The 23,953-nt window shown below is 40.9% G+C and overlaps 1 protein-coding gene across 3 annotated transcripts in view; it reads right to left on the bottom strand.

Moving 5' to 3' along the window:
- prkdc (protein kinase, DNA-activated, catalytic subunit) overlaps window positions 1–23,953 on the bottom strand; it is a 153,333-nt gene that overhangs the window by 72,157 nt on the left and 57,223 nt on the right. For all 3 annotated transcript variants that reach the window (XM_062021504.1, XM_062021503.1, XM_062021505.1), the window contains 13 exons: window positions 19,171–19,278; window positions 18,843–19,069; window positions 18,672–18,766; window positions 16,629–16,731; window positions 16,297–16,430; window positions 13,187–13,417; window positions 12,886–13,112; window positions 12,615–12,823; window positions 11,198–11,321; window positions 10,962–11,111; window positions 10,714–10,890; window positions 7,588–7,776; window positions 5,905–6,009 (listed from right to left, as the gene is read on the bottom strand). In XM_062021504.1, coding sequence (XP_061877488.1) covers window positions 5,905–6,009; window positions 7,588–7,776; window positions 10,714–10,890; window positions 10,962–11,111; window positions 11,198–11,321; window positions 12,615–12,823; window positions 12,886–13,112; window positions 13,187–13,417; window positions 16,297–16,430; window positions 16,629–16,731; window positions 18,672–18,766; window positions 18,843–19,069; window positions 19,171–19,278 — 2,079 coding nt within the window. The remainder of the gene's footprint in view (window positions 1–5,904; window positions 6,010–7,587; window positions 7,777–10,713; window positions 10,891–10,961; window positions 11,112–11,197; window positions 11,322–12,614; window positions 12,824–12,885; window positions 13,113–13,186; window positions 13,418–16,296; window positions 16,431–16,628; window positions 16,732–18,671; window positions 18,767–18,842; window positions 19,070–19,170; window positions 19,279–23,953) is intronic.

Here is a 23,953-nt window from a genome sequence, read left to right on the forward strand (position 1 = left end):
ATATATATATATATATATATTACATAGTTGACACAGGGATAGATCTTGCTTTGGTTTTGGCTGAGACCAGGGATCTTTGCCTCGAAAAGGTGATGACTGTTGAAGAGGAATAACACAAAATTAATCATTTCGAGAACTACAATAGGAAAGTATTTAAGTAGTTAACAAAAAAGTACAAATCAATGTGATTTCAATTCTGAGCAAGAAAATTATCTTTGGAATGTTGCAGTCATCCTGTCCAACGACAGTGTGAGTTTGTTTGCACATAAATACTGCATGATATTATAGTATAGACAAAAAATCTGCATGATATTACAGTATTGATAAAGCTAAACTTACACATACATATTCCATGATATTACAGTACTTTATATTCAGTGATATTCAGTGTTTTAATATTTATATTTAATATTTAAAATCCCACATTCATTCTGGGTGTCTCATTCAGTAAAAAAAATAAAAATTCCATTCCATTTTTTGAGGTGGTCTGTCATAACGTTTTTAGCATTCAATCAGACAATATTGTGAGTTTTTGCATTAGTGTTCCTGAAAAAGGGGACCCAAGCGAACATACTGTACAGCAGATTTTTACAGCTATTCGTACACATGCAAGCACGTGCACACTGTTTTTCTCTCAATGTGGCCCCCCGAGTTAAAATAATTGCCCAGGCCTGGTATAGACTAAATACTGCATATTACAGCATAGACTAAACTTAGACTTACACATAAATGCTAGAGAGGCAAATCTCTTTGTGATGGAAGATTTGATTCGCATCTCAATGTACGGGTTACAATGCGATTCAAAAACTATTTATTTATAAAAAAAGAACAATTCGATGCGATTCCATTTAGTGTATAAACGGTTCGATAAGAATCGATACGGTGTATAAGCGATTCGATTCTATGGTTAACATTTTTTGATGGACACATTTTTTTTTACATCTCACAAAAAACAAATATAAGGTGTTAAATAAAGTAAAAAGAGAAACACATGTCTAATATATTTATTTTCCACGAGTTCGAGTCAATTTAAGTCAGTGTCATCACAGACACCGAAGGGTTCTAGCTAGGGATGTCCGATAATATCGGGCTGCCGATATTATCGGCCGATAAATGCTTTATAATGTAATATCGGAAATTATCTGTATCGGTTTCATAATTATCGGTATCGGTTTCTAAAAGTAAAATGTATGACGTTTTAAAACGCCGCTGTGTACACGACGGATGTAGGGAGAGGTACAGAGTGCCAATAAACCTTAAAGGCATTTCCTTTGTGTGCGTGCCGTCCGAGTCACATAAATATCTACCGGCTGTTCTCATCACGAATTAATGCAAGGCATATTTGGTCAACAGCCATACAGGTCACACTGAGGGTGGCCATATAAACAAGTGAAGTGAAGTAAATTATATTTATATAGCGCTTTTCTCTAGTAACTCAAAGTGCTTTACATAGTGAAACCCAATATCTAAGTTACATTTAAACCAGTGTGGGTGGCACTGGGAGCAGATGGGTAAAGCGTCTTGCCCAAGGACACAACGGCAGTGACTAGGATGGCTGAAGCGGGGATTGAACCTGGAACCCTCAAGTTGCTGGCACGGCCGCTCTACCAACCGAGCTATACCGCCCCTGGCAAACAACTTTAACACTGTTACAAATATGCGCCAAACTGTGAACCCACACCAAACAAGAATGACAAACACGTTTCGGGAGAACATCCGCACCGTAACACAACATAAACACAACAGAACAAATACCCAGAATCCCTTGCAGTACTAACTCTTCCGGGACGCTACAATATAAACCCCCCGCTGCCCCCTACCCCCACCCACCCCAACCCCGCCCACCTCAACCTCCTCATAGTCTCTCTCAGGGAGAGCATGTCCCAAATTCCAAGCTGCTGTTTGGATAGATAGACTTTATTGATTCCTTCAGGAGAGTTCCCTCAGGAAAATTTACATTCCAGCAGCAGTGTACAGAATTGAAATCGAATTTAAAAAGTAAAAAGTAAATAATGAGGGTATAAATGGAAACAGAATAGAAAAATATTACAATAAGAATAAAAATAAAAAGCAACAATGAGAATACAGATATAACAGTAAAATAAGAATATAACAAGAGAAACTAGGCAGTAGTGACCATGTTATGAAAAAGTATTGCACTGTTATTGTATTGAGGCATGTTAAAAAAAATAATGCACTTTGTGACTTCAATAATAAATATGGCAGTACTATGTTGGCATTTTTTTCCATAACTTGAGTTGATTTATTTTGGAAAACCTTGTTACATTGTTTAATGCATCCAGTGGAGCATCACAACAAAATTAGGCTTAATAATGTGTTAATTCCACGACTGTATATATCGGTATCGGTTGATATCGGTAATTAAGAGTTGGACAATATCGAAATATCGGATATCGGTAAAAAAGCCATTATCGGACATCTCTAGTTCTAGCCTATGGCTTGACTGGGGGGGCGAGACTTCAGGGACAAGGATGGGAAGTGACATGTGTTGTGGAGATGAAAGGTCGTTTGAATGGTGCCGGAAAAGAGAGCGAGACACAGAGATTCAGTCCATTGTCCGAGAACGTTGCATTTTGTGAAATAATTAAAGACAAATTGGGAATTTGTCTGAACCCCCATTCCTTGGAATGTTACAATATCGATGAATGGCACAGCACGGAGACGGTCCACGGTGTTGACGTTACGTAACTTGTGTAAATCAGTAATTATTTGACGGGCAGCCGTGACTTTAGAGGTAATTTAAAGATAAACTGTCACATGATTGCTAGTCTCGCATGTATCGTCCATGTACTGTATCTACGTGTATTCTCGTCTCCAGTTATTTAAGTAACGTAACAAGGTTTCTCTTTGTCATCCCATTGGGTTGAGTTTTTTCTTGCCTTGATGTGGGATCTGAGCCGAGGATGTCGTTATGGCTTGTGTAGCCCTTTGAAACACTTGTGATTTAGGGCTATATAAGTAAACATTGATTGATTGATTGATTGAAAAAGCACTTGGCTTTCACGGACAACCCTGACTTTCGTGTTGTTTTAAAGACAAAAACCATCAACTGATTTCTAGTTCGGGCAATAACCGTTTTTTGCGTCTACAGAATTCACTGCTGAATCTTATCGATTGAGGGGGCTGTAACCGACATAGCCGAACCGGCCAATTTTCGAACCAGATATTCGGTCGCACCGGTTTCTCGTTACCAATCCTAATAAATACTGCATGTTATTACAGTATAGACCAGGGGTCTCAAACTCAATTTGCCTGGGGGCCACTGGATGCAGAGTCTGGGTGAGGCTGGGCCGCAAGAAAAGATTTCTTAAAAAAAATATTTTTAAATGTCTTTATTTTTATTTTCAACACAAAATAAAATCAAAATATAAATGAACAAAATGAGAATTAAGTAAATAAATCAGTCATAAGTAATAACAAGACAGGAGAAGTCTAGCAAAACTCCTAGCCATTATGGACAACACCTCCCACCCACTACACTCGGACCTTGCGGGGAGAATGAGCACGTTCAGTGGAAGGCTCAGACTCCCAAAATGCAACACGGAACGACACAGGAATCCTTTCATACCGACAGCCATCAGACTGTATAATGCATATGTTCCTTCTTGACTGCACTTAAATGTAGAGAATATGTAGTATATGTAGAATATATTTATATATTATATATATATATATAATATATTATATATATTATATTATTTATTGTTATTCTTGTCTATTCTATTGTGAGCGAACTGTGGTGCTGAATTTCCCCCAGGGATCAATAAAGTACTTTCTATTCTATTCTATTCTAACAAAAAGAATTCGATTTCTCCAGTCAGCAACAATGTATACACATAGACATAATGTGCAACCCGGTTCACTCTCTCATCTCCCTGGTATTTTGCATACTCCTCAGCATGTCTAGTTGTATAATGATGTTTTAAATTGTATTTCTTGTGCACTGCAACTTTCTCTGTACAAATAAGACACGTCAGGGTGCCCCTGTGCTCAACAAAGAAATATTGCATCTCCCACTTTTCCTGGAATTGTCTTTGCTTATCACTAACCTTTCTCTTCACTGTAGGCTTTGAAAAAGACATGTTTGGGGTTGTAGAACATATTTGTATTTAACCGACGCATGGAGAATAATGTTATTTCCGCAATGTGTGTCGTTCCGCTTTTCCTCCCGACAGCAACACGGCGGTCGGCGGAAAGTACCGGGAAAAAGTGACGGCTCCCGGAGTGTTATATGGCGTCATATAAAAATATATGTAGTGTTCATCATGTGAGGCAATGCAAATTAAACAATAAAAAAAACAAATAACGGTTTGAATTGGTCCAGGTTATCGGGGACTTTATTACTGACGGACAGGTGTCGCCGTGTGACCGCAGCCAGGCACGTAAGACAACCCTCGTCTCCATGGCAACGTTTCTCTCGCTTTCACTCATTTGCCGCTTTTCCACTAACGCAGAGGTATTTTGGACCCAAATAACACAAATTGTCTGTGTCTGGAGCCAACGGGAGGGGGCGTGTCTTTCTCGGGAGCGACAAAGACACACACAGTGACAGAGAGCGCGCGAGAGAGGAGCGAGGGAGGGAGGGAGGGACAGAGGGAGGTAGGAAGAGCGCGTGCGGGTCTCGTGGAAAAGCAGCAAAACGTTTCTCTGCTTGCATCACGCAAGTGACGTCAATGTTCGGCCCTCGAGAGCCATATACCACACCATGATTGGTAGATTCCTTGTAGCCCGGAAGAGTTAGTGCTACAGGGGGACGGCGTGGCGAAGTTGGGAGAGTGGCCGTGCCAGCAATCTGAGGGTTACTGGTTCAATCCCCACCTTCTACCATCCTAGTCACGTCCGTTGTGTCCTTGAACAAGACACTTCACCCTTGCTCCTGATGGGCCTGGTTAGCGCCGTGCATGGCAGCTCCCGCCATCAGTGTGTGAATGTGTGTGTGAATGGGTGAATGTGGAAATAGTGTCAAAGCGCTTTGAGTTCCTTAAAAAAAAAAAGGTAGAAAAGCGCTATACAAGTACAACCCATTTACCATTTACCATTTACAAGGAATTCTGGGTATTTGTTCTGTTGTGTTTATGTTGTGTTTAGGTGCGGATGTTCTCCCAAAATGTGTTTGTCATTCTTGTTTGGTGTGGGTTCACATTGTTAACATGTTTCTCCATATACTGGGTTAACGCAAGTGCAGTGTTTGTGTAACGCATGCGCAGTGTTTGTGGGCGGGAAGAGGGGATCGAGTGTTTACGGTTTTACCTCTGTGCGTCAGTTGATTAAAAGTTGTGAACCGGAATAGACGTCGTGTTTATTCACCCTCATTTAACACACATTGTGGTGCATGTTAGTAACATTGATAAAGTTTTTTTTATACGGCCACCCTCAGTGTGACATGTATGACTGTTGACTAAGTGTGCATTGCAGTTACTTACGTGTGTCTGTTGAAGTCGCACATAACATGTGACTGTGCAGGCACATTGTTAGTATGGAGAAAAAGTGGACGCTGAACCCCGTGTCTTCAATATTGATGTACTCAGTATTGTTGACGGGTGTAAATCGGGAGGGTTGGCAAGAATGCTTCACCTCCGCACACAGCGCTGTCAAGCGCCATTCATATAAAACTTGCGGGCCGCACTAAAATTAAACGTTCATATTAAGGTGGGGGTCGCCCTATAACGTCTCGCGGGCCGCATGTTTGAGACCCCTGGTATAGACTAAGCCATTCATCTATCTTCTTCCGCTCATCCATAGTCGAGTCGCGGGGGAAGCAGCCTAAGCGGAGAAGCCCATACTTCTCTCCTCGACTTGCCAATGTAATTCCCTAGTCATTCACAATTGAACAGAAGTATCCCACCTAGTGGACACACAGTGTAAGTGCGCCATAGCTTGTACCTTCAGGTTGAGTGGTAGACTCATGTCGACCATCAGTGAAGTAAAAGTGGAAAACACTGCTTTAAATCCTTCACTGTTGATGTTGTTGCACACAGAAGAGTCAATCTAAAAACATTAAAAATAAGAAATATTAGAAGCTTAATTTGGTAAACTAAATAACGACATTGCCTATGTTTTCTTCATAAGCACATACACTACTGTTCAAAAGTTTGGGGTCACCCAAACAATTTTGTGGAATAGCTTTCATTTCTAAGAACAAGAATAGACTGTCAAGTTTCAGATGAAAGTTCTCTTTTTCTGGCCATTTTGAGCGTTTAATTGACCCATAAATGTGATGCTCCAGAAACTCAATCTGCTCAAAGGAAGGTCAGTTTTGTAGCTTCTGCAACGAGCTAAACTGTTTTCAGATGTGTGAACATGATTGCACAAGTGTTTTCTAATCATCAATTAGCCTTCTGAGCCAATGAGCAAACACATTGTACCATTAGAACACTGGAGTGATAGTTGCTGGAAATGGGCCTCTATACACCTATGTAGATTTTGCACCAAAAACCAGACATTTGCAGCTAGAATAGTCATTTACCACATTAGCAATGTATAGAGTGTATTTCTTTAAAGTTAAGACTAGTTTAAAGTTATCTTCATTGAAAAGTACAGTGCTTTTAGTTAAAAAATAAGGACATTTCAATGTGACCCCAAACTTTTGAACGGTAGTGTAACTATGAAAATTACTACAGTATGGCTTACTATTAATAAACGAAGAAAACACTTCAGTACAATTGTAATAACACAAACTCCCCAGAATCAAGTAACGCTACAGTGACATAACAAGTCTTTGTTTACAACAAATAATATAAAGGGGGCCAAATGTTAACTAGAAGAAGGCAATACTTGGAGAGAGGCTGTTATTTTGTAAATATAGAACAATTAAATATAAGTAATAACTATTGACTTTACTAATGTTTTGGAGGGCATGAGAAAGTACAGCTGTCTTTGACCACATGGTCGTTTGAGGTAAAGCTCAAGATGTGTTGTGTTGTCTTTTACAACACAACAGAACCAATCTTGTGATAGCAGTAAGGCATGTGGAGGTAGATGGTGAAGACTACTTATTATTCAAATGACATTAATGCCATTTTTCATTTTTTGAGCTTATTTTTATAATAATAATAATAATAATAACAATAGATTAGACATAAATAGCGCTTTTCTAGACACTCAAACCGTTTCACAGAGAACTGAGAACTCATCATTCATTCACTCCACATTCACACATCTTCCTCATTAGGGTCACTGGTGATCTAGAGTTGAATTTGGGTGAGGAGCATGTTGACCGCTGCCTGTCAATCACATAACACAATTTAGAGTCTCCATGGATGGATGGACAGTTGACATAACATGCATGTTTTGGGAATGTACACTATTATTATACTAATTTTCTTAGTCAGCTATAACACAAAATTAAGAAAGTTAAGATGTTGATATTTTGTTAGAATAAAGCATGTTTAGATATACACTGGATTGTTTTTAGCTTATTTAATGCATTTAATGTATCACAGTACATCCATTCTTTTGTGTATGTGGCCCTGGCTGAAATTTTGGACAGCCCTTATTATAAGTCAGTAAATAGTGACTATTTAGCAAAGACCACATCATGATAAGAAAAAGGCTTCACCATAATACCTGCAGGAGTTTGGAGAGCAACATTAGTGTCGCAGTTTTGCCATCTGCATTAGAAGCGTGTCCGCTCCACCATGACTGCAGGTTACTCCATCTTTGCAGCACCTCTTCCACCAGCTCTTTTCCCACGCTTTTCCTGCATGAACGCTCCCGAAAGCTGTGGTCTAAGATGCCATTCAGCAGCATACTGACCTGAGGAAAAGATGAACAGAACGATTGACACATTATTTTTGCAATAATATTGATTTTATTATTTCCTATCAGAATTATTGGACTGGCCAAGTAGTTTATCTTCTGTGGCACACAAACACTGATACTAATACAGTCGTCTGAATTTTGTGTTTTTTACAAAGTCGTATCAGGGTTCCCTGCAGTACAACAGCCTATGTTTAGTCAAACAAAATGCATATTTTAGCAATTTTTTAAGCATTTTCAAACATAAAAATTGCAAAATAAACTTAATTTATAATATTTAATAGATAAAAATTAAATATTTAAGTTACCATGCTGCATTGCACAGTAGATCATTGTCGCAGTACTACAGTACTGTCTTATTTACTATTATTATGTCTACTTTTTAGACAAGCATAAAGGTGATAAAGAGGGCCTGATTTACTAGGATCCAAACATCACACGGTAAATCAATCAATGTCAATGTTTATTTATATAGCCCTAAATCACAAGTGTCTCAAAGGGTTGCACAAGGCACAACAACATCCGCGGTACAGAGCCCACATAAGGGCAAGGAAAACTCACCCCAGTGGGACGTCGGTGTGAATGACTATGAGAAACCTTGGAGAGGACCCCCCCCCTCTCTAGGGGAGACCGAAAGAAATGGATGTCGAGTGGGTCTGACATAATATTGTGAAAGTCCAGTCCATAGTGGATCTAACATATTAGTGAAAGTCCAGTCCATAGTGGATCCAACACAATAGTGAGAGTCCAGTCCCTAGTGGGGCCGGCAGGAAACCATCCCAGGAGGGATGGTTTGCGTGTGCAATCTATAAAATAGCATGTACTATTAGTGGGTGTGTTTTTAATAAAACTGCGTGTGCAATTGTAAAGTGGTGCAGACCGCCTTATTCAAATGAGTATGTTATGTGTACTATATGGGGCGGGGAGGTTGGGGGTAGTGCTGAGGAGCAAAACACCTGCGTAGTGAATTGATTTAAGTGGTGGTAGAAGTGCGCAGTCTCTACCCGCACTGTTTTGTCTTGGCCCCATGTGGTGTCCTCCAGTGGCATGAAAAGCTCATGATGACCTTCTGCCGCATGGTGTTGCAGAGGACTGCCAGAGCACCGGTCTGTTGGTGACTGCCTAATGCGGGTCCTCGCCACAGATTTTTCGTTAGGGGTTTTCTCCCGTAGCCTATAACCAAGTGGTTAGCCAGTAGGCACTGGTCAATGAGGCAGAGACTTTTGAGGCGGTCTCTGCAAGCTATTTTAACCCATAGCTGGGACCCTGACAGGTACTACCACCCCGGGTCAGAGTGGACCTGGGAGTAATGATGACTGAGGGGTAACTCCACCTTCCCCAAAACTCCAGAACTCCCGAACTGAAGCCTCATCACCGGATGCAGTTTTGAGTCATACCCAGGACATATGGGGCATCACCACGGAGACACTCATTTACTGCAAATTCATGTTAACATGTTAACTCCTATGTGTGGTGTTTTGCTATGTTTTCAAACATGCAGGAGACATTTACTACTTTTCATGGGCATTTTAAAAGCAGTCCTGCACTGCATCAACTGTACAATGACAGCACTTTTTTTTGACAGCTGAAGGTGCGCTCATTGGTGAGAGGCTGCACATTACTCCGCTGAAGACGCAAAAAAAAAAAAAAGCATACTTAAAGAAGTATTTTTCGATAACACAAATTATAAAATTATAAATTATAAAATGTATTCTACATGAAAAAAAACAAACATCATTAAAGAATACTAAGGACAGCAAAACGTATCAATTGAATTTGTTTTAATCAGCCCCTGAAGTCCTGTAACAGCTCTAAAATTATAAAATTGCTGAATAGATGATACTGTATGTCTTAAATTTTGTTTCTGACCGTCCAAAATGTTGACTTACACACACGTAGGACAGAGGATTTTCGTCTCTCCATCGTCAGTCTGTGCAGCGCAAGCACTGATCCTGCAGCTGTGTGTGGAACTGTCAGTCTGCATTACCTTGTGACATGTGCAAAATAAAACGCAAAATAGTGCTCGCAAAACGGTGATGAGTTTTGATAAATCGTATTGAGCGTGCTACACGATGATGATCAGCATATATTTTGCATATTAATGAAGACAGAGAGGAAAATGGATTACATGCCTTATTCTGCTCACTTAACAGTTGCAATCCACTTTGCACATGTATCGTAGATCAGCTTTGAAGGGCTGTGAATCTTTGGGCACCACACTATTTGATTTGATTCGATTCTTGAGGGGAACGATTCGATACAGAATTGATTCTTGATTCAAGACGATTGTCGATTCAAAATCAATACTTTCTAACAATGGGTGCCAGTTCTATGATTAACTACATTCCTCCATAAAAAAGATAAACAGCTGTGAAAAATTTCTATATTACTTAAAAGAAAACTGGTTTTGTTAAATACAATTATACCTAAGAATCTAATAAAGTAAAATGCAAATAGTGCAACAAGAGAAGTATCACACACTTCTCTTTTGTAAAATACATTTGTACAGCAGATATCATCATCTACATCAACAATATGATTTGCTCGAGCGGCTGGACAAATCAAACGATTTTTGATTTTTTTTAATTGATGAAGAACCTTTAGAAATATGAGACGCAATTCATTCGAAAATCTTTTTCTTTTTTTTTTACACCCCTTGCTATCAGGTTTGCATGTGCTTTAGTATGTGCACACCTTTACTAAATCAGGCCCTAAGGGTGTTATTTCAAGTCTAAGGGCTCAAACAATGTAAACATTTTTTGAGAAGATCATAAACCGGTTTTGTATATGCTCTTACTGTGAAAATATTCTGTTTAAAAATAAGTAACTACTGCAAAGTAGTATATAACTAATCGGGTCTGGAACTAATTAAAAGCAATAAACAAGGGAGGACTGTACTATAAAAGAATTTGCCAAACAAAGAAGCACGAGTACCATGCTTGGATTGAGAGAGGCAGCTGTCATAAGGCGAGGTAAAGCAGTATTCAGGTTTTTGAGCAGCTCGGTGTTGATGGGCATGGGGAAAAGGCTGTAGAAGTACTCTGAATGAGAAACGCTTAGGAAGCTTTGGCAGTGACTTCCAGTCAGCAGAATGTCCAGTAGCTGCTCTGCCTGAACACAAAAGTCCAATAAAAGAAAGAAATGTGACTTTGGTACATTGCAATGAACCTTGAGGCACTGACCAGTGGAGTGAGAGAAAAGGCAAGCTGCAGCAGACCATCAGCAAGATACTTGGTGTTTACATCAAAGGACGGAAGTGACTTCTTATCAGCTGGTGCTATGCTGTTATACACGCTCATGAGAAGTCGTGAGCCCAGCGACTTGGCACTTTCCTATGTCAATCAAAGAGAAAAAGTTAGAATAACATGTTTAAAAGCTTGTGCATGAGTTTGCATTTCGACTCAATTTTTAACAGTACCTGACTCTGCAGAATGGAGAGGAGGAATCCAGCTTTGTGGAGCTGCTTACAAGAAGACAAAAGCACTTCCAGTTGTCCATTGCGTCCCGACCGGTAGAAGTCAACAGCACAAAGTGCATCAACACTGAAGAGTAACAAAAGATAAACATAGATTTATTGTAGTATTAGCAACATGATAGCCTGGGACCGCTTGACTCATCACTAAATGATTCCAAACACAAGTCTACAGTGGAACCGGTTTATGTTGACACCCTTCGGACTGGCTGACTGACATTGACACAAAACACAAGCGGTTGTCGACATAATCAAAAATGAAACTTGCTTGCTCATTCACCTGACGTTAAAAGAAAGATAAGAGACCCTTTGGCTCTCAAGTTCTATGTTGACAAAAGCAGGCATTTTTTGGTAATAATAATGGAGCAGAGGCCTCATGATCAACTTTGATTATGCACAATAGCGTACATAGTGAGTATGTAAGAACAGTTATGTTTTCTATACTACACAAATCATGACATTTATTAACGTGTACCGCACAGAAAACAGGCTTGTGCAACATTCAGAATTTAGAAATTAATTTGAACAATTGTAATTAGAATGTAATTAATTCCTCCCTACTGAACTGGAATTACAAGTAGTAAACTTAAATTATTTATAGTGGGAAAGGGATTCATACGGCCCCATTCCAGGGGGATCTCCTGTAAGAGGAAGAGGGAAGGTAAATTATCTTGCAATGCAGTCTGCTGAAAATGATGGAAAGTGTCACCCAACTAACGCTGAGGTTGAAGTTGGAATTGCCATAAAACCCATTTTAAGATATTCAACACTCTACTGCCATCTGGTGGCTAAAATGGACAGCGCAACCCAATTCAAACTGTTTCCTGTGTTAGGTAAACCGTGATGAACGGTGCCATATGAATCCCCTTCCAACTGTACAGCAAAGTAACATAAATAGTAGTCAGGTTTAAATGCTAAAAATAACTCAAACATTACACTCTTAACAAAAATTTACATCTTATTTTCTTTGGAAAATAAAGAAATTACACAAAATTGTGGAAAATGCAATAATCCTTCATTATAATTCTTAACTTGTAAGATAACATGGTAATTTCCAGAAGTTCCAAAAAGTTTTTAATGAGGCGGAAACTAGCTCTACAATCAAATGTCAACATAAACTCGTTCCAACAAATGTCCTGGAATAAAATAAAGCATTCTGAGAAATTAAGTAATTTCCACAATTTAAAAGTAACAATACATCAAATGAAATGATCGGTTTTATAGAAGATAATTGTCAATTAAAATACTTCCTGTCATTCAATTATGTGTACAGTACATGATATTAATAGTAACAATATTTATATGAAAGATGTAATGGACTATACTGTAAAGCATGTTTAACACAAATGGAGGCTCCCAGAACCTTTTGTGCGAAATTGTAGTATTCAAGCAAGGTTCCAGACGTGCACGGTAAGGTGAGGTTAGCAGGGCCTTGAGCAGAGGGACACACACGTCTGGTAAGTTCTTCATTACTTCCACATCTGCCATGTTGAATCCCACGGAAGACGGCTCACACACCACCATGGCAGTAAGCTCAAAGAAATGTGAGCAAAAAATATCTTGTTCTAGGAGCTGTGAAGAGGTTCAAGAATGAGTACAAATAAACCAGAAGCGATGACAGCAAACATTCACACCTTGCAAAAGTCCTGGCCTCCTTTGACCAGAAGCATGGTGGCAAACTCCAACAGACGAACAACAATGGTGCACTTGCTGTAGTTGTACTGGTCCACTTCGATTGGACTGAAGGGAGAGTTCCTGTGGCTCACATAGAAGCAAGTCTCTGCTACAGCCAGCCCTTCTTTTGCAAGCTCCATCAAAAAGAAACGTACAGAGGGCAAGAAAGTCGATTCATCCTTGAAACCTTGGGAACGAAAGAAAAGTTTTTTTGTTTCCTTTCAGCCAAAGCTCAAGAAACTGACTTCAAATGCTACTTACTGAGCATGTGATTAGGTCTGATTGTATGCAAACTAATGAAGGTGTTGTAACAGTCCAGAGAAGCCAAGAGAAGATCCATCCACTGCAGGGTGGCTCTTGTGCTGAAAGGGCCTGTCAGTTCCCTGAGAGTAGGCTGACCAAGCAGACCTCCTCCTTCAAACTTTGACACCAGGAAACTCATACCGCTGTCCTTCAGCATGGTTTCCAACCATTGTGAAGGTGACCTCTTGCCTAAATCAACACCACAAACACAACACTAAATATAAAAATCATGCAAACATGCAAGCTAGTCTGAACAAGACAAAACTATCTTAAAAAAAAAAAAAAATTTAACAAGTGTGTACATTTTTTTGGAAAGACCGGAGACACATCCTGCAAATAAAGTTAGACTATGTTGTTAGTAATCAAGAAGATGACACTTGTTAAAAGTTTCAATAAAATATGTACATGTTTACAAAATGCTAAAACGCTGTATTGAAGTTGTATTATTTGCTCTAACCATCCCTCAGCGACATTGCTGGCCAGGGTAAGTTGGCTCAGCCGCGTCAGTGTGACATGCTGACAGATGAAACTGGTGATGCTCACCGGCTATCAATCATTAATTTGTGGGACTTTTCTTTTAATTATCTTTATTATGTGCATTAATGTACTGCCATGTTTTTGACGTGATAGATTTTTTTTAGTCTTACCCCGAAAGGGACAAGCGGTAGAAAATGGATGGATGGATGGATAAAGAAGATGGCCTGTCAACTGTCCTTAAAGGACCTTCCATGATGAACAGCAAACATAAACCTTTTTTCTGTCTTGCCTCTTGGTGAGGGTGGTCGCATTTTTCCCTGCTCCTCCTCCTTCCCGCTTGCTTTCTTGTGTCCTTGTCTTTGTCCGAACTTTTTGAAGCCTCTTTTCTTGAGCTGTCCTCAAATCTAAACATCAAAATGAATTTGATCAACTGGACTCTCGACGCAATTGACACAGTCTTTTCGACAAGGAAAAGAGGTTCGGGGGAGCCTGGCTGCCCTGATGGAACCATTGCTGCGGGGTACGTGAGAGACTCCTGGAATACTTGGAGAATCATGTGCCTCTCAGTCCTTTCCATCGAGGACGTGGAAGACATCTACCTATTTGGAGCTGTGATCGCAGGGAATTTGCTGATTGGGCTGGGCATTGCTCTGGTGTATCGTCAAATTCGGAAGACGATGGCAGCCACTCAAGGGGCCAACAGGCTGTTCAACGCAATGGAAGGATTGGGTCGTGCTGTGGGATCACAGACTGGAGCGATTGCTGATTTGAATCGCAAGGTAGATTCCATCTTGATGAAGTTAGAGAAAGAATAAATTGGAATTGTCAGAGCCAGCATACAGAGCAGGAATGTCATTGTTTTGACTGCTCGAAGAAAAAACAACATCTTAATCTACGATTTGACTCCCTCGAATGGCCTTGAGGAACAGGCTGTTTGAAAACACTCCCCTGAGGACTCCTCAAAGATGGACGCTTTTGACCTTTCCCTTTTTTTTCAAAAGCACCTGGGTCGGACTCTTGAACTCTTGAACTCTTGGGGCCGGCCTCGGCCCATAAAGACAATTCCAACATCTCACCCAAGTTAATTGGGCATACATGCACGCACACACCCCTCCCCAAATCAACGCCTTCACCACTGCTTAATTCCTCCGGGGTTGTGGGGGCTGAGTAGCGCTCAACAGCAGCTGCCGGCCTCCAAAGTCCTGTTGGATGACTCTGTTGCGAGTTGTTGTGATTACATGTACCATGTTTATGTGTGCCATGCTATGTGAGGTTTTTTCCTCGGACTCAGTCTGGACCATTCCTGAGGGTCCAGCCTCAGACTGATATTTTTTTTACTCTCCCCCCCTTCCCCAATGTCACCTTTTTCCCACCTTTTTAAGGAGCGCCCTAAGTGGCTGATCCGTTGGCGGTCCCGTCTTGTCTCCCTGTAACGTATGTCTGCTCTTAGCGGGATTGTGCCGAAAATGTAATTTCAGTTCTTATGTGTCTTGTACATGTTAAGAATGGACAAATAAAGCTCTGAATCTGAATCTGATTAGGAATTTTGTCTTTTCTGATTTATAAATGTTATTATAATGTTGGATACTTGTGTTAAAAAACACAATTTTGGATGCTTTTGTTCTTGGCGTTTTGCAGTCTGGCTACATTGTGACATCACAGCGAGGTGGACGTACTTATTCGGACATTCAGTCAAGCTCTCGGCCAGAGGGGGAGTAGCTCTTTCCCCTCTGCTTCAGGCTATGAAGAAACATAAAACAGGTAGATAAAGTATAATTTTCATATATTCTTGGCATAAGGATAACAGACGTGTGACATGCAGTGACATAATTGCATCTAAAAACATATTTTGTATGCAGCTTTGTATCGTTCTGTGAGCGGGAAGGTGTACCTAATTTGTGTTTGGGTGAATCCATATGTTTATGAAGTTAATTTTTAATCGCGTCTGGACTTAAAAAAATTAACTTCAATATATATATTTAAACTGTGTACATTTTCAAATTGTCATACTTTTTGAGAGGGTGGAAAGTATTTTCATTTGTAATCTAGGACCAGAAACAAATATCTTGCAGACACACTAAAAAAACGGGTTACAAAATTTACACCAAAGCATAACCAATATGTATTATCCAGACCAAAAGGTCTTTTTCTTTTATTATTTGTTATATATACGAACTGTTTTAAAATATATTTATTGTAGTATTGTTTTTATTAATGTAACTTAATGTAGAGCGCTTTGAGTCACTAGAGAAAAGCACAATATAAATGTAATTCACTTCACTATAGCATTTGACATGCATATGCTTTGTTCTTGAGTGTCTCTTTGATGTGTTGTTAAGTTTTTGTTTCCATGTTGTTATTGTCTTGAGTGATGGACCCCAAGATGACTAGTGGCTACTGTGTAGCAACTTACTTATCGGGATCAATTTTAAACAAATAATAATAACAATACTACTGTTACTAAGAATAATATTCAACCAAAGAAAATCAAGATTTCAATTCAAAGCAAAAAAATCTTCATATTTTTTTGCTTAGAATGGTAAATCCCTATTTGAGAGAGTAACTATTCAGAATAATTGTTAATATCTCACCTGGAAGGAGAGGAACAAACTCATAAAAGAGCTCCAAGCATTTATGGCGACACTCGGTCTGAGGTCGACCGCATTGCTCCAACAGCCACAAAACCACGTCTGACAGACACAACTTTCTATCAGATGGAAATCCCCTGATAGACAATGAAATGCAGATCAATAAACTACCGTATTAAGAAAAATATATTTGCCTACAACAAGTAAAGAACAGAAATATTTGCAGGCATAATGCTTTCTGTTGAAATAATGACGCTTGAATGTTTAATTGTAATGTATTTGTGTAACATTTTAAAGTAAACATGGTAAGTGCAATAATCAAAATAATAACCAACCTTGGGATGCGCCTCTTGGCATTGTGCTGATTGAGAACGGGTGCTTTGTACTTGATGATACGTTTCAGGTGGTCAAGGGCATTAATACACTGCTGCAGCGTTCCTGCAGATGTATTAAAAGAAAGACATGAATTTCATAGAGAACGGGGGTGTCAAACTCGTTTTCATTGAGGGCCACATCGGTGTTATGGCTGCCTCATAAATATATATATATATATATATATATATATATATATATATATATATATATATATATATATATATATATATATATATATATATATTTATATATATATATGTATATATATATATATATATATATATATATATGTATATATGTATATATATATATATATATATATATATATATATATATATATATATATATATATATATATATATATATATATATATACATGTATATATATACATATATATATATATTTGGCAGCAAAACAGGCCAAGAGCATCTACCACCACCATGCTTGACGGTAGGCTTGGTGTTCCTGGGATTAAAGGCTTCACCTTTTCCCCTCCAAACATATTGCTGGGTATTGTGGCCAAACAGCTAAATTTTTGTTTCATCTGACATCACATGGACAAAGATAAGACCTTCTGGACGGAAAGTTTGGTGGTCGTCAAGCATGGTGGTGGTAGTATTATGCTCTGGCCTGTTTTGCTGCCAATGGAGCTGGTGCTTTACAGAGAGTAAATGGGACAATGAAAAAGGAGGATTACCTCCAAATTCTTCAGGACAACCTAAAATCTCAGCCCGGAGGTTGGGTCTTGGGCGCAGTTGGGTGTTACAACAGGACAATGACCCCAAACACACGTCAAAAGTGGTAAAGGAATGGCTAAATCAGGCTAGAATTAAGGTTTTAGAATAGCCTTCCCAAAGTCTTGACTTAAACGTGTGGAAAATGCTTAAGAAACAAGTCCATGTCAGAAAACCAAGAAATTTAGCTGAACTGCATCATTTTTGTCAAGAGTGGTCAAAAATTCAACCAGAAGCTTGCCAGAAGCTCGTGGATGGCTACCAAAAGCGCCTTATTGCAGTGAAACTTGCCAAGGGACATGTAAGAAAATATTAACATTGCTGTATGTATACTTTTGACCCAGCGGATTTGGTCACATTTTCAGTAGACCCATAATAAATTAATTTTAAAAAAAACTTCATGAATGTTTTTTGTGACAAACAAGTATGTGCTCCAATCACTCTATAAAAAAAAAAAAAAAGAGTTATAGAAATTATTGTAAACTCAAGACAGCCATGGCATTATGTTCTTTAAAAGTGTATGTAAACTTTTGACCATGACTGTATTTCTACGTAGTGGTCGTGATGTTGTGGCCGGGTGCCTGCCATAGCAATGATGCTTGGAGGATCCTCCGTGCTACCAGTGAGTACAATAATCTACAGTAGATCACACTCAAGGCTACTATATCGGGTGAAAGAAGTGAAAAGGTGTCGTTTTACGTTTAGAGGGCTCTAATTAGGTTTAAAAAAAATACATACAGTATTTAGAAGGTTGTGAATTGTTTTTTATTTAATATTACATTTATTAACAATGATTCTCCTTTGCGAAAATTCCCGGTCGGGCCTGGAAACGATTAGCCATGGTAAACGAGGAATGACTGTATAAGTTTATATTAAATTAATATACAGTACAGTATATGTGATCATAGTAGCAGTGACATGCATATAGTAAGTCACACGTTACCTCTCAAGGCCAAACTTACTACTATAATAAAGGTAAAATGTTAAAGTTTGATTCACATCCAGACTGGAACTTATGTAAACCAAAGCATTTGTGTATAACATACAAAGTGTATGTAGGACTTTGTACATTAGAATACATCATTTCAATTCATATGAGATTGATGCACATTGTATGTAAACTTCTGAGCTGTGACTGCTACGGTCGGTGTTACAGAGATAACGTGGTTTACGTCAATAAAAATACTGTACGTTTGCCATAAAAGTCACAGGGTAGTGCACAACAAAAATGAGAATAGAATAGACGGTTCATAAAGTTAAAGATTTACCCATTGATCGTTCATCTGAGTGGGCAAGAGCGAGACTTTCCACAAATATGACAAGCACTTCAAAGACAAACTGCTCCACCAAGGAACTTTCCTCTCTAAAAAAAAAAAAACACCTCTTTAGTCCTGACTGATTGAGATGATTTAGTGAGCGTACTGAGACCAGGAGCACACCTGAATTGCCTGTAGATGCTATTGAAGGCTAAGGCTGCACCCAGCCTTTTGAAGCCATTGGGGTGTAGAGCCAAGCTGTAGATGCGCTTGAACAGCGACTTCATGTTCGTAGGGCTCTTCTCCTGCTGCTTGGGGCTGCTTTGTTTTATCGACCATTTTACAAACTCTTCAATGCAGCGGCCACAAAAGTCTCTGAGAGTGCTGTCTTTTGGGTCAACAACACCGTCCTAAGAAGAAAAATCACCAAAAAACACCAGACAACCTGTAGAGGTCTGTAAATTGATCAAAACATGTATATTTAATGCCTTTGCGAATTGCAACATCTTACCAGAATGGCTTCAAGAATAGCGACTGTATCTTGGCTTTCAAACTTCTTCCCGTTTGTAAACCAGTGGATCAGTTGCATTACTAGCGGCTCAAAGAGCTGTCTGGTTACCTGGGAGAAAAAAGTATTTTAGTCTGTCTCATCATAATCATCTCACAATTACCTTCCAGGTACTAATGACGCTCAGATTAAGCATGTGCCTCAATTGGCACACTTCTATACTTACAATTGGCAATTTGAGTGTCTTCACACTAGGAAGTGGTTACCAAGACTCACATAAATTATTAATACTAAACAAAAAGAGAAAGACAAGTAGTTACTTGCTCACGATAGGAGAATATGCAGTCACATCACTATACTTAGGAAGACCGTGACTTTTGTTTTTATAGTGAACTTTTCTCTTCGGGATGTCTCAGACATGTCTCAGGCAGACCCTTCTGACAGCAGTTCGTAAAACGAAAAGGAACGTAAAGTGAAATTAGACATGGCGAATAATTAAAATGTAGAAATCAACAGTGGTTGCATGTTTGAACAAAAATCTCAAACATTATTAAGGATAAATATGATATGTCACCCAAGGATGTTACACCTGGCGTCACAATCAAGTCCTAAAGACCCTTGCGTCCACCCTGGAGGACAAACGAGTAACCATCAACTCCCTACCACAGGGGTGGGCAATTAATTTTTACCGGGGGCCGCATGAGCAACCCGAGCACTGCTGGAGGGCCACACGACAATATTTCAATTACATTTTGCTTAAATTATTTTTGATATACCGTAAGATAAAAAAATGATAATATTTTCATTTAACCTAACTTATCTTTATTCAAAAGCAGATGGCTTTTGATGGTTTTATTTTTAACACTTTCTTACACAACGCTTCCTGATGTGTAATACCATGCAAAAATTTAAATTTCTGTCACTTTATCCTGCATCCTCTTTGTTGTGAACGTAGCACGCCTGCAAGGTGATTGGCGAAGAAGGAGGAAGCGTTGCTGTTGCGGAAATGAGGAGTGAGGATAGCTGTGCGTGTGGAAAGAACGAGATAAGTTGAGCTGTGTTAGTATAGGTTGCTCAATAAAAGTTTAAAAAGAGCTTCAGACTTGGTGTGCACTTCTTCTGGACGCTACAATTGATGTCAGAAGTGGGATGAAATGCCTCCCAGTTCCCCTTGCCATCAAACCTGGGAGTCTTCATTGAGGGCGGAATTCCCCCATGGCACCGGTAGGCACTGCCCCTCTCTCTGTCTCTCTGTCTCTCTCTCTCTGCTGCGAGCTCCTCACGTGGCACGTACCTCTCGATGACGTAGCAGGCTGCGCACACAATTAAGCAGCGCAGTATGCGCAAAGTTTTACTTCTGACACCAATTGTAGCGTCCAGAAGAAGTGCACACCAAGTCTGAAGCTCTTTTTAAACTTTTATTGAGCAAGCTATACTAACACAGCTCAACTTATCTCGTTCCTACCACACGCACATATCCTCACTCCTCATTTACGCAACTCAAGACAACATCAACTTCAGCAGGTCGTTACACTATATTCTTCAAACACAGCAACATGTGTACTACAAATTAAGCACACGGCTTTACCTTTACTTGGCAGTCCATGTCTTGTTGAAAACACGCCATTCGTCATCACCTTTTCTTTTTTTAGCGTCTCGGGGATAACCGGGCATCACTTGTCGCTGTGCGCCTTCCCTCACAGGACATACACGCCCATAAATGACACTTTTCAAAATAAAAGCAGCACAGTTGTATTGCACGCACGACATAATGTTTTTTTAAATTTATTTTGTAATTTGTGATTGCCGCTGCGCGCACGAGCATACGTCCACACGGAAGTCATACAAATAACGCTTTTCAAAACAAAAGCAGCACCGTTGTATTGCACACTCGAGATAGATACTTTTTAAAATGTATTTTGTAATTTATGATTGGCCTCACACGGGCCGGACAGGGACGTACAAAGGGCCGGATGCGGCCCACGGGCCGCAGAATGCCCAGGTCTGCCCTACCACCACCAGCAGCCAACCACCAGCAGACCATTACCTTTGTCCGCGAAGGGGCTAAGGTAGTCAGGAGCGGCTACATACCACCTGAGCGAGGCCAGCTATGCTCAGCCCGCGACTGGAGGATGCTGGTTGATCTTGGCCGGCAGCTTGCGTTTCCTCCGGAGATTGCTGTGACCACCCTGAGACCGGACGTGGTGCTCTGGTCCCCTTCACAAAAAAAGGTCATCATCGAGCTCACAGTACCCTGGGAGGACTCAGTGGATGAGGCTTATGAGCGAAAACACCAACGCTATGCCGAGCTTGCAGCTGAAGCACAACATTGTGGCTGGAACACTGAGGTCCGTCCAGTGGAGGTGGGCTGCAGAGGCTTTGTGGCGAGACCTACCACCAAATTGCTTGTAGACCTGGGAGTCCAAGGCCAACGCCTGCGTATAGCCATCAAAGCTGCATCGGAGGCAGCCGAAAGAGGCAGCCAGTGGCTGTTCATGAGGAGGAAAGACCCCTGTTGGGCCCCCAAGTAGCAAGCCAGGAGGTATGCGGTCAGCTTAGGCTTGACTCAGGGAAAAGGACGCCCCTGCCATGCATAGTCCCATGAGAAATCTGCTGTTCAACACCAAGCGACTCATGATTAATTGGGATTGACGCAAGCCCTGGGCCGATCACCCTGTGGCTGGCCACCCCTGGAGAGGGCGTCTAGTGATAAGGCCGAAACGCCCAGTGACCCAGGGGCACACTACTGATGATGCGTCCAAATTGCAAAACACCCATCCACCACTCCACACCAAACACTCTCAAGTATGTGCCAGCACAAAGGAATTTTACAACTTATCCTGTGTTTTTGTAAACTGAGTAACTGGACACTAAGTCCAGTGACCGCTGAGAAAGATCAGCTGACAACAGGGGAAAGTCCTTGTGGCAGCGTGGAAAGACAGCTGACAGGAGGGAATAGACCCCACTGGGACAGGCATGGGCTAGCTTCCCATGCTTGTAGCTTCCCATGCCTTCGCATGTTGGAAGCACCTGTTATAGCTACGAAAAGACGACAGAAGAAAACACCTCTAGAGTCTGCGAGAGTGGGGGCGGAAGATGACTCATTGGCTGACATCACGGTAACAGACCCTGGACCGGAAACGACTATGAGTAAAAGCACAATACAAGAGAGTGACACTGCAACTGCCACAGCTACAACCACGACGACGGGACACAAACTGCAGATATGTCCCTGTGGTTGGAGGAGCATTACATCACATCATGGGTTGAGAGTTCACCAGGGAAAGAAGAAGTGTTTGAGAGAAGAGAGACAGAGGCCTCGCATTGACTACTTTCTACGAAAGGAGTCAAATCAGTCGAATGAAGTACAGCAACTGGACGCAAACCACAGCTTGCAGTACATCAGTCCCAATGTCATGGAGGAAGCAAACACAGAGCTGATGACAACGGCGGTAGAACCGACCCAACCTCCTAGACCTGCAGTCGAAAGGAGACTAGCAGGGATTAGACTGCATGTGAAGTGGCCCGGTGTCGTGGATAAGAAACTGTGGGAAACAATCAATACTGACCTGGCCCTGTCCCTCGAACAACTACAAGGGACAGTGGAAAAGAAGTTGGAGAGAATGGGGGACATTATCTATCAATATGGGTCAGAACGCTTCGGAGTGCAAGTAAGGAAAGGTGGAAAAAACGTCTCAACCGCACCAGTTTCTAGGAGGCAACATGAGATCAGGCGCCTCGTCCTTGAAAGGAGACAACTTAGGAAACAGTGGAGAAAAGCCTCTGGAGTGGAAAGGGAAGGCATAAATGTGCTCCAAGTAGACATTAAAACCCGACTGGCATCCCTCCGCAGAGCAGAGAACCTACGGAAACGTAGAAGGAAGAAAGAACAAACTAGAACACGGTTCTATAAAGATCCCTTCAAGTTCCTCAAAAGTATCTTCGAAAAGGAAAAAAGTGGAGCCCTTAAAACAACAAAGGCAGACCTGGAAGATCACCTGAAAGCAACGCACTCTGACCCAAGGCGCTATGAATGTCTCACCATCCCTTCAGATATCCCGCCGATTGACCCTCCCGAACATCATATGCCTATCGGCCCTCCAACATGGAAAGAGGTGGAAAACACTGTGCGTCGAGCAAGATCTGCATCAGCCCCGGGGCCAAATGGAGTCCCATACAAGGTGTACAAGAACGCACCGGACATCCTGAGGTTTCTCTGGAGGCTCATGAGAACAGCATGGCAAAAGAAGATGATACCCAAAATGTGGCGTAGGGCAGGAGGAGTCCTCATCCCAAAGGAGAAGGATGCAGAGAACATCAGCCAATTCCGTCCGATCTCCCTGCTAAACGTCGAGGGCAAAATCTTCTTCAGTGTCATTGCACAGAGGATGGGCGAGTATCTGCGAAGAAATAAGTACATCGATACATCTGTACAAAAGGCAGGTATATCAGGATTCTCTGGGTGCTCAGAACACTTCAGCATGATCTGGCACCAGATCCAAGTGGCAAAGGCGGAGAGAAAGGATCTCCACGTAGTCTTCCTGGACCTCGCCAACGCCTTTGGTTCGGTGCCCCATGAACTCCTGTGGTCTGCCTTCAACTTCTTCCACATACCGGACACCATCACAGCCCTAGTTAAATCCTACTTCCAGGACGTGCAGTTCTGCTTCACCACCTCTGACTTTACCACCTCTGGCAGCGCTTGGAGGTGGGCATCATGGCGGGATGCACTATTTCACCCCTGGCATTCACGATGGCGATGGAGGTTATCATCCGCGCCTCAAAG

Source organism: Entelurus aequoreus, linkage group LG15 (genome assembly GCF_033978785.1).
Source record: "Entelurus aequoreus isolate RoL-2023_Sb linkage group LG15, RoL_Eaeq_v1.1, whole genome shotgun sequence".
Lineage (NCBI taxonomy): Eukaryota > Metazoa > Chordata > Actinopteri > Syngnathiformes > Syngnathidae > Entelurus > Entelurus aequoreus.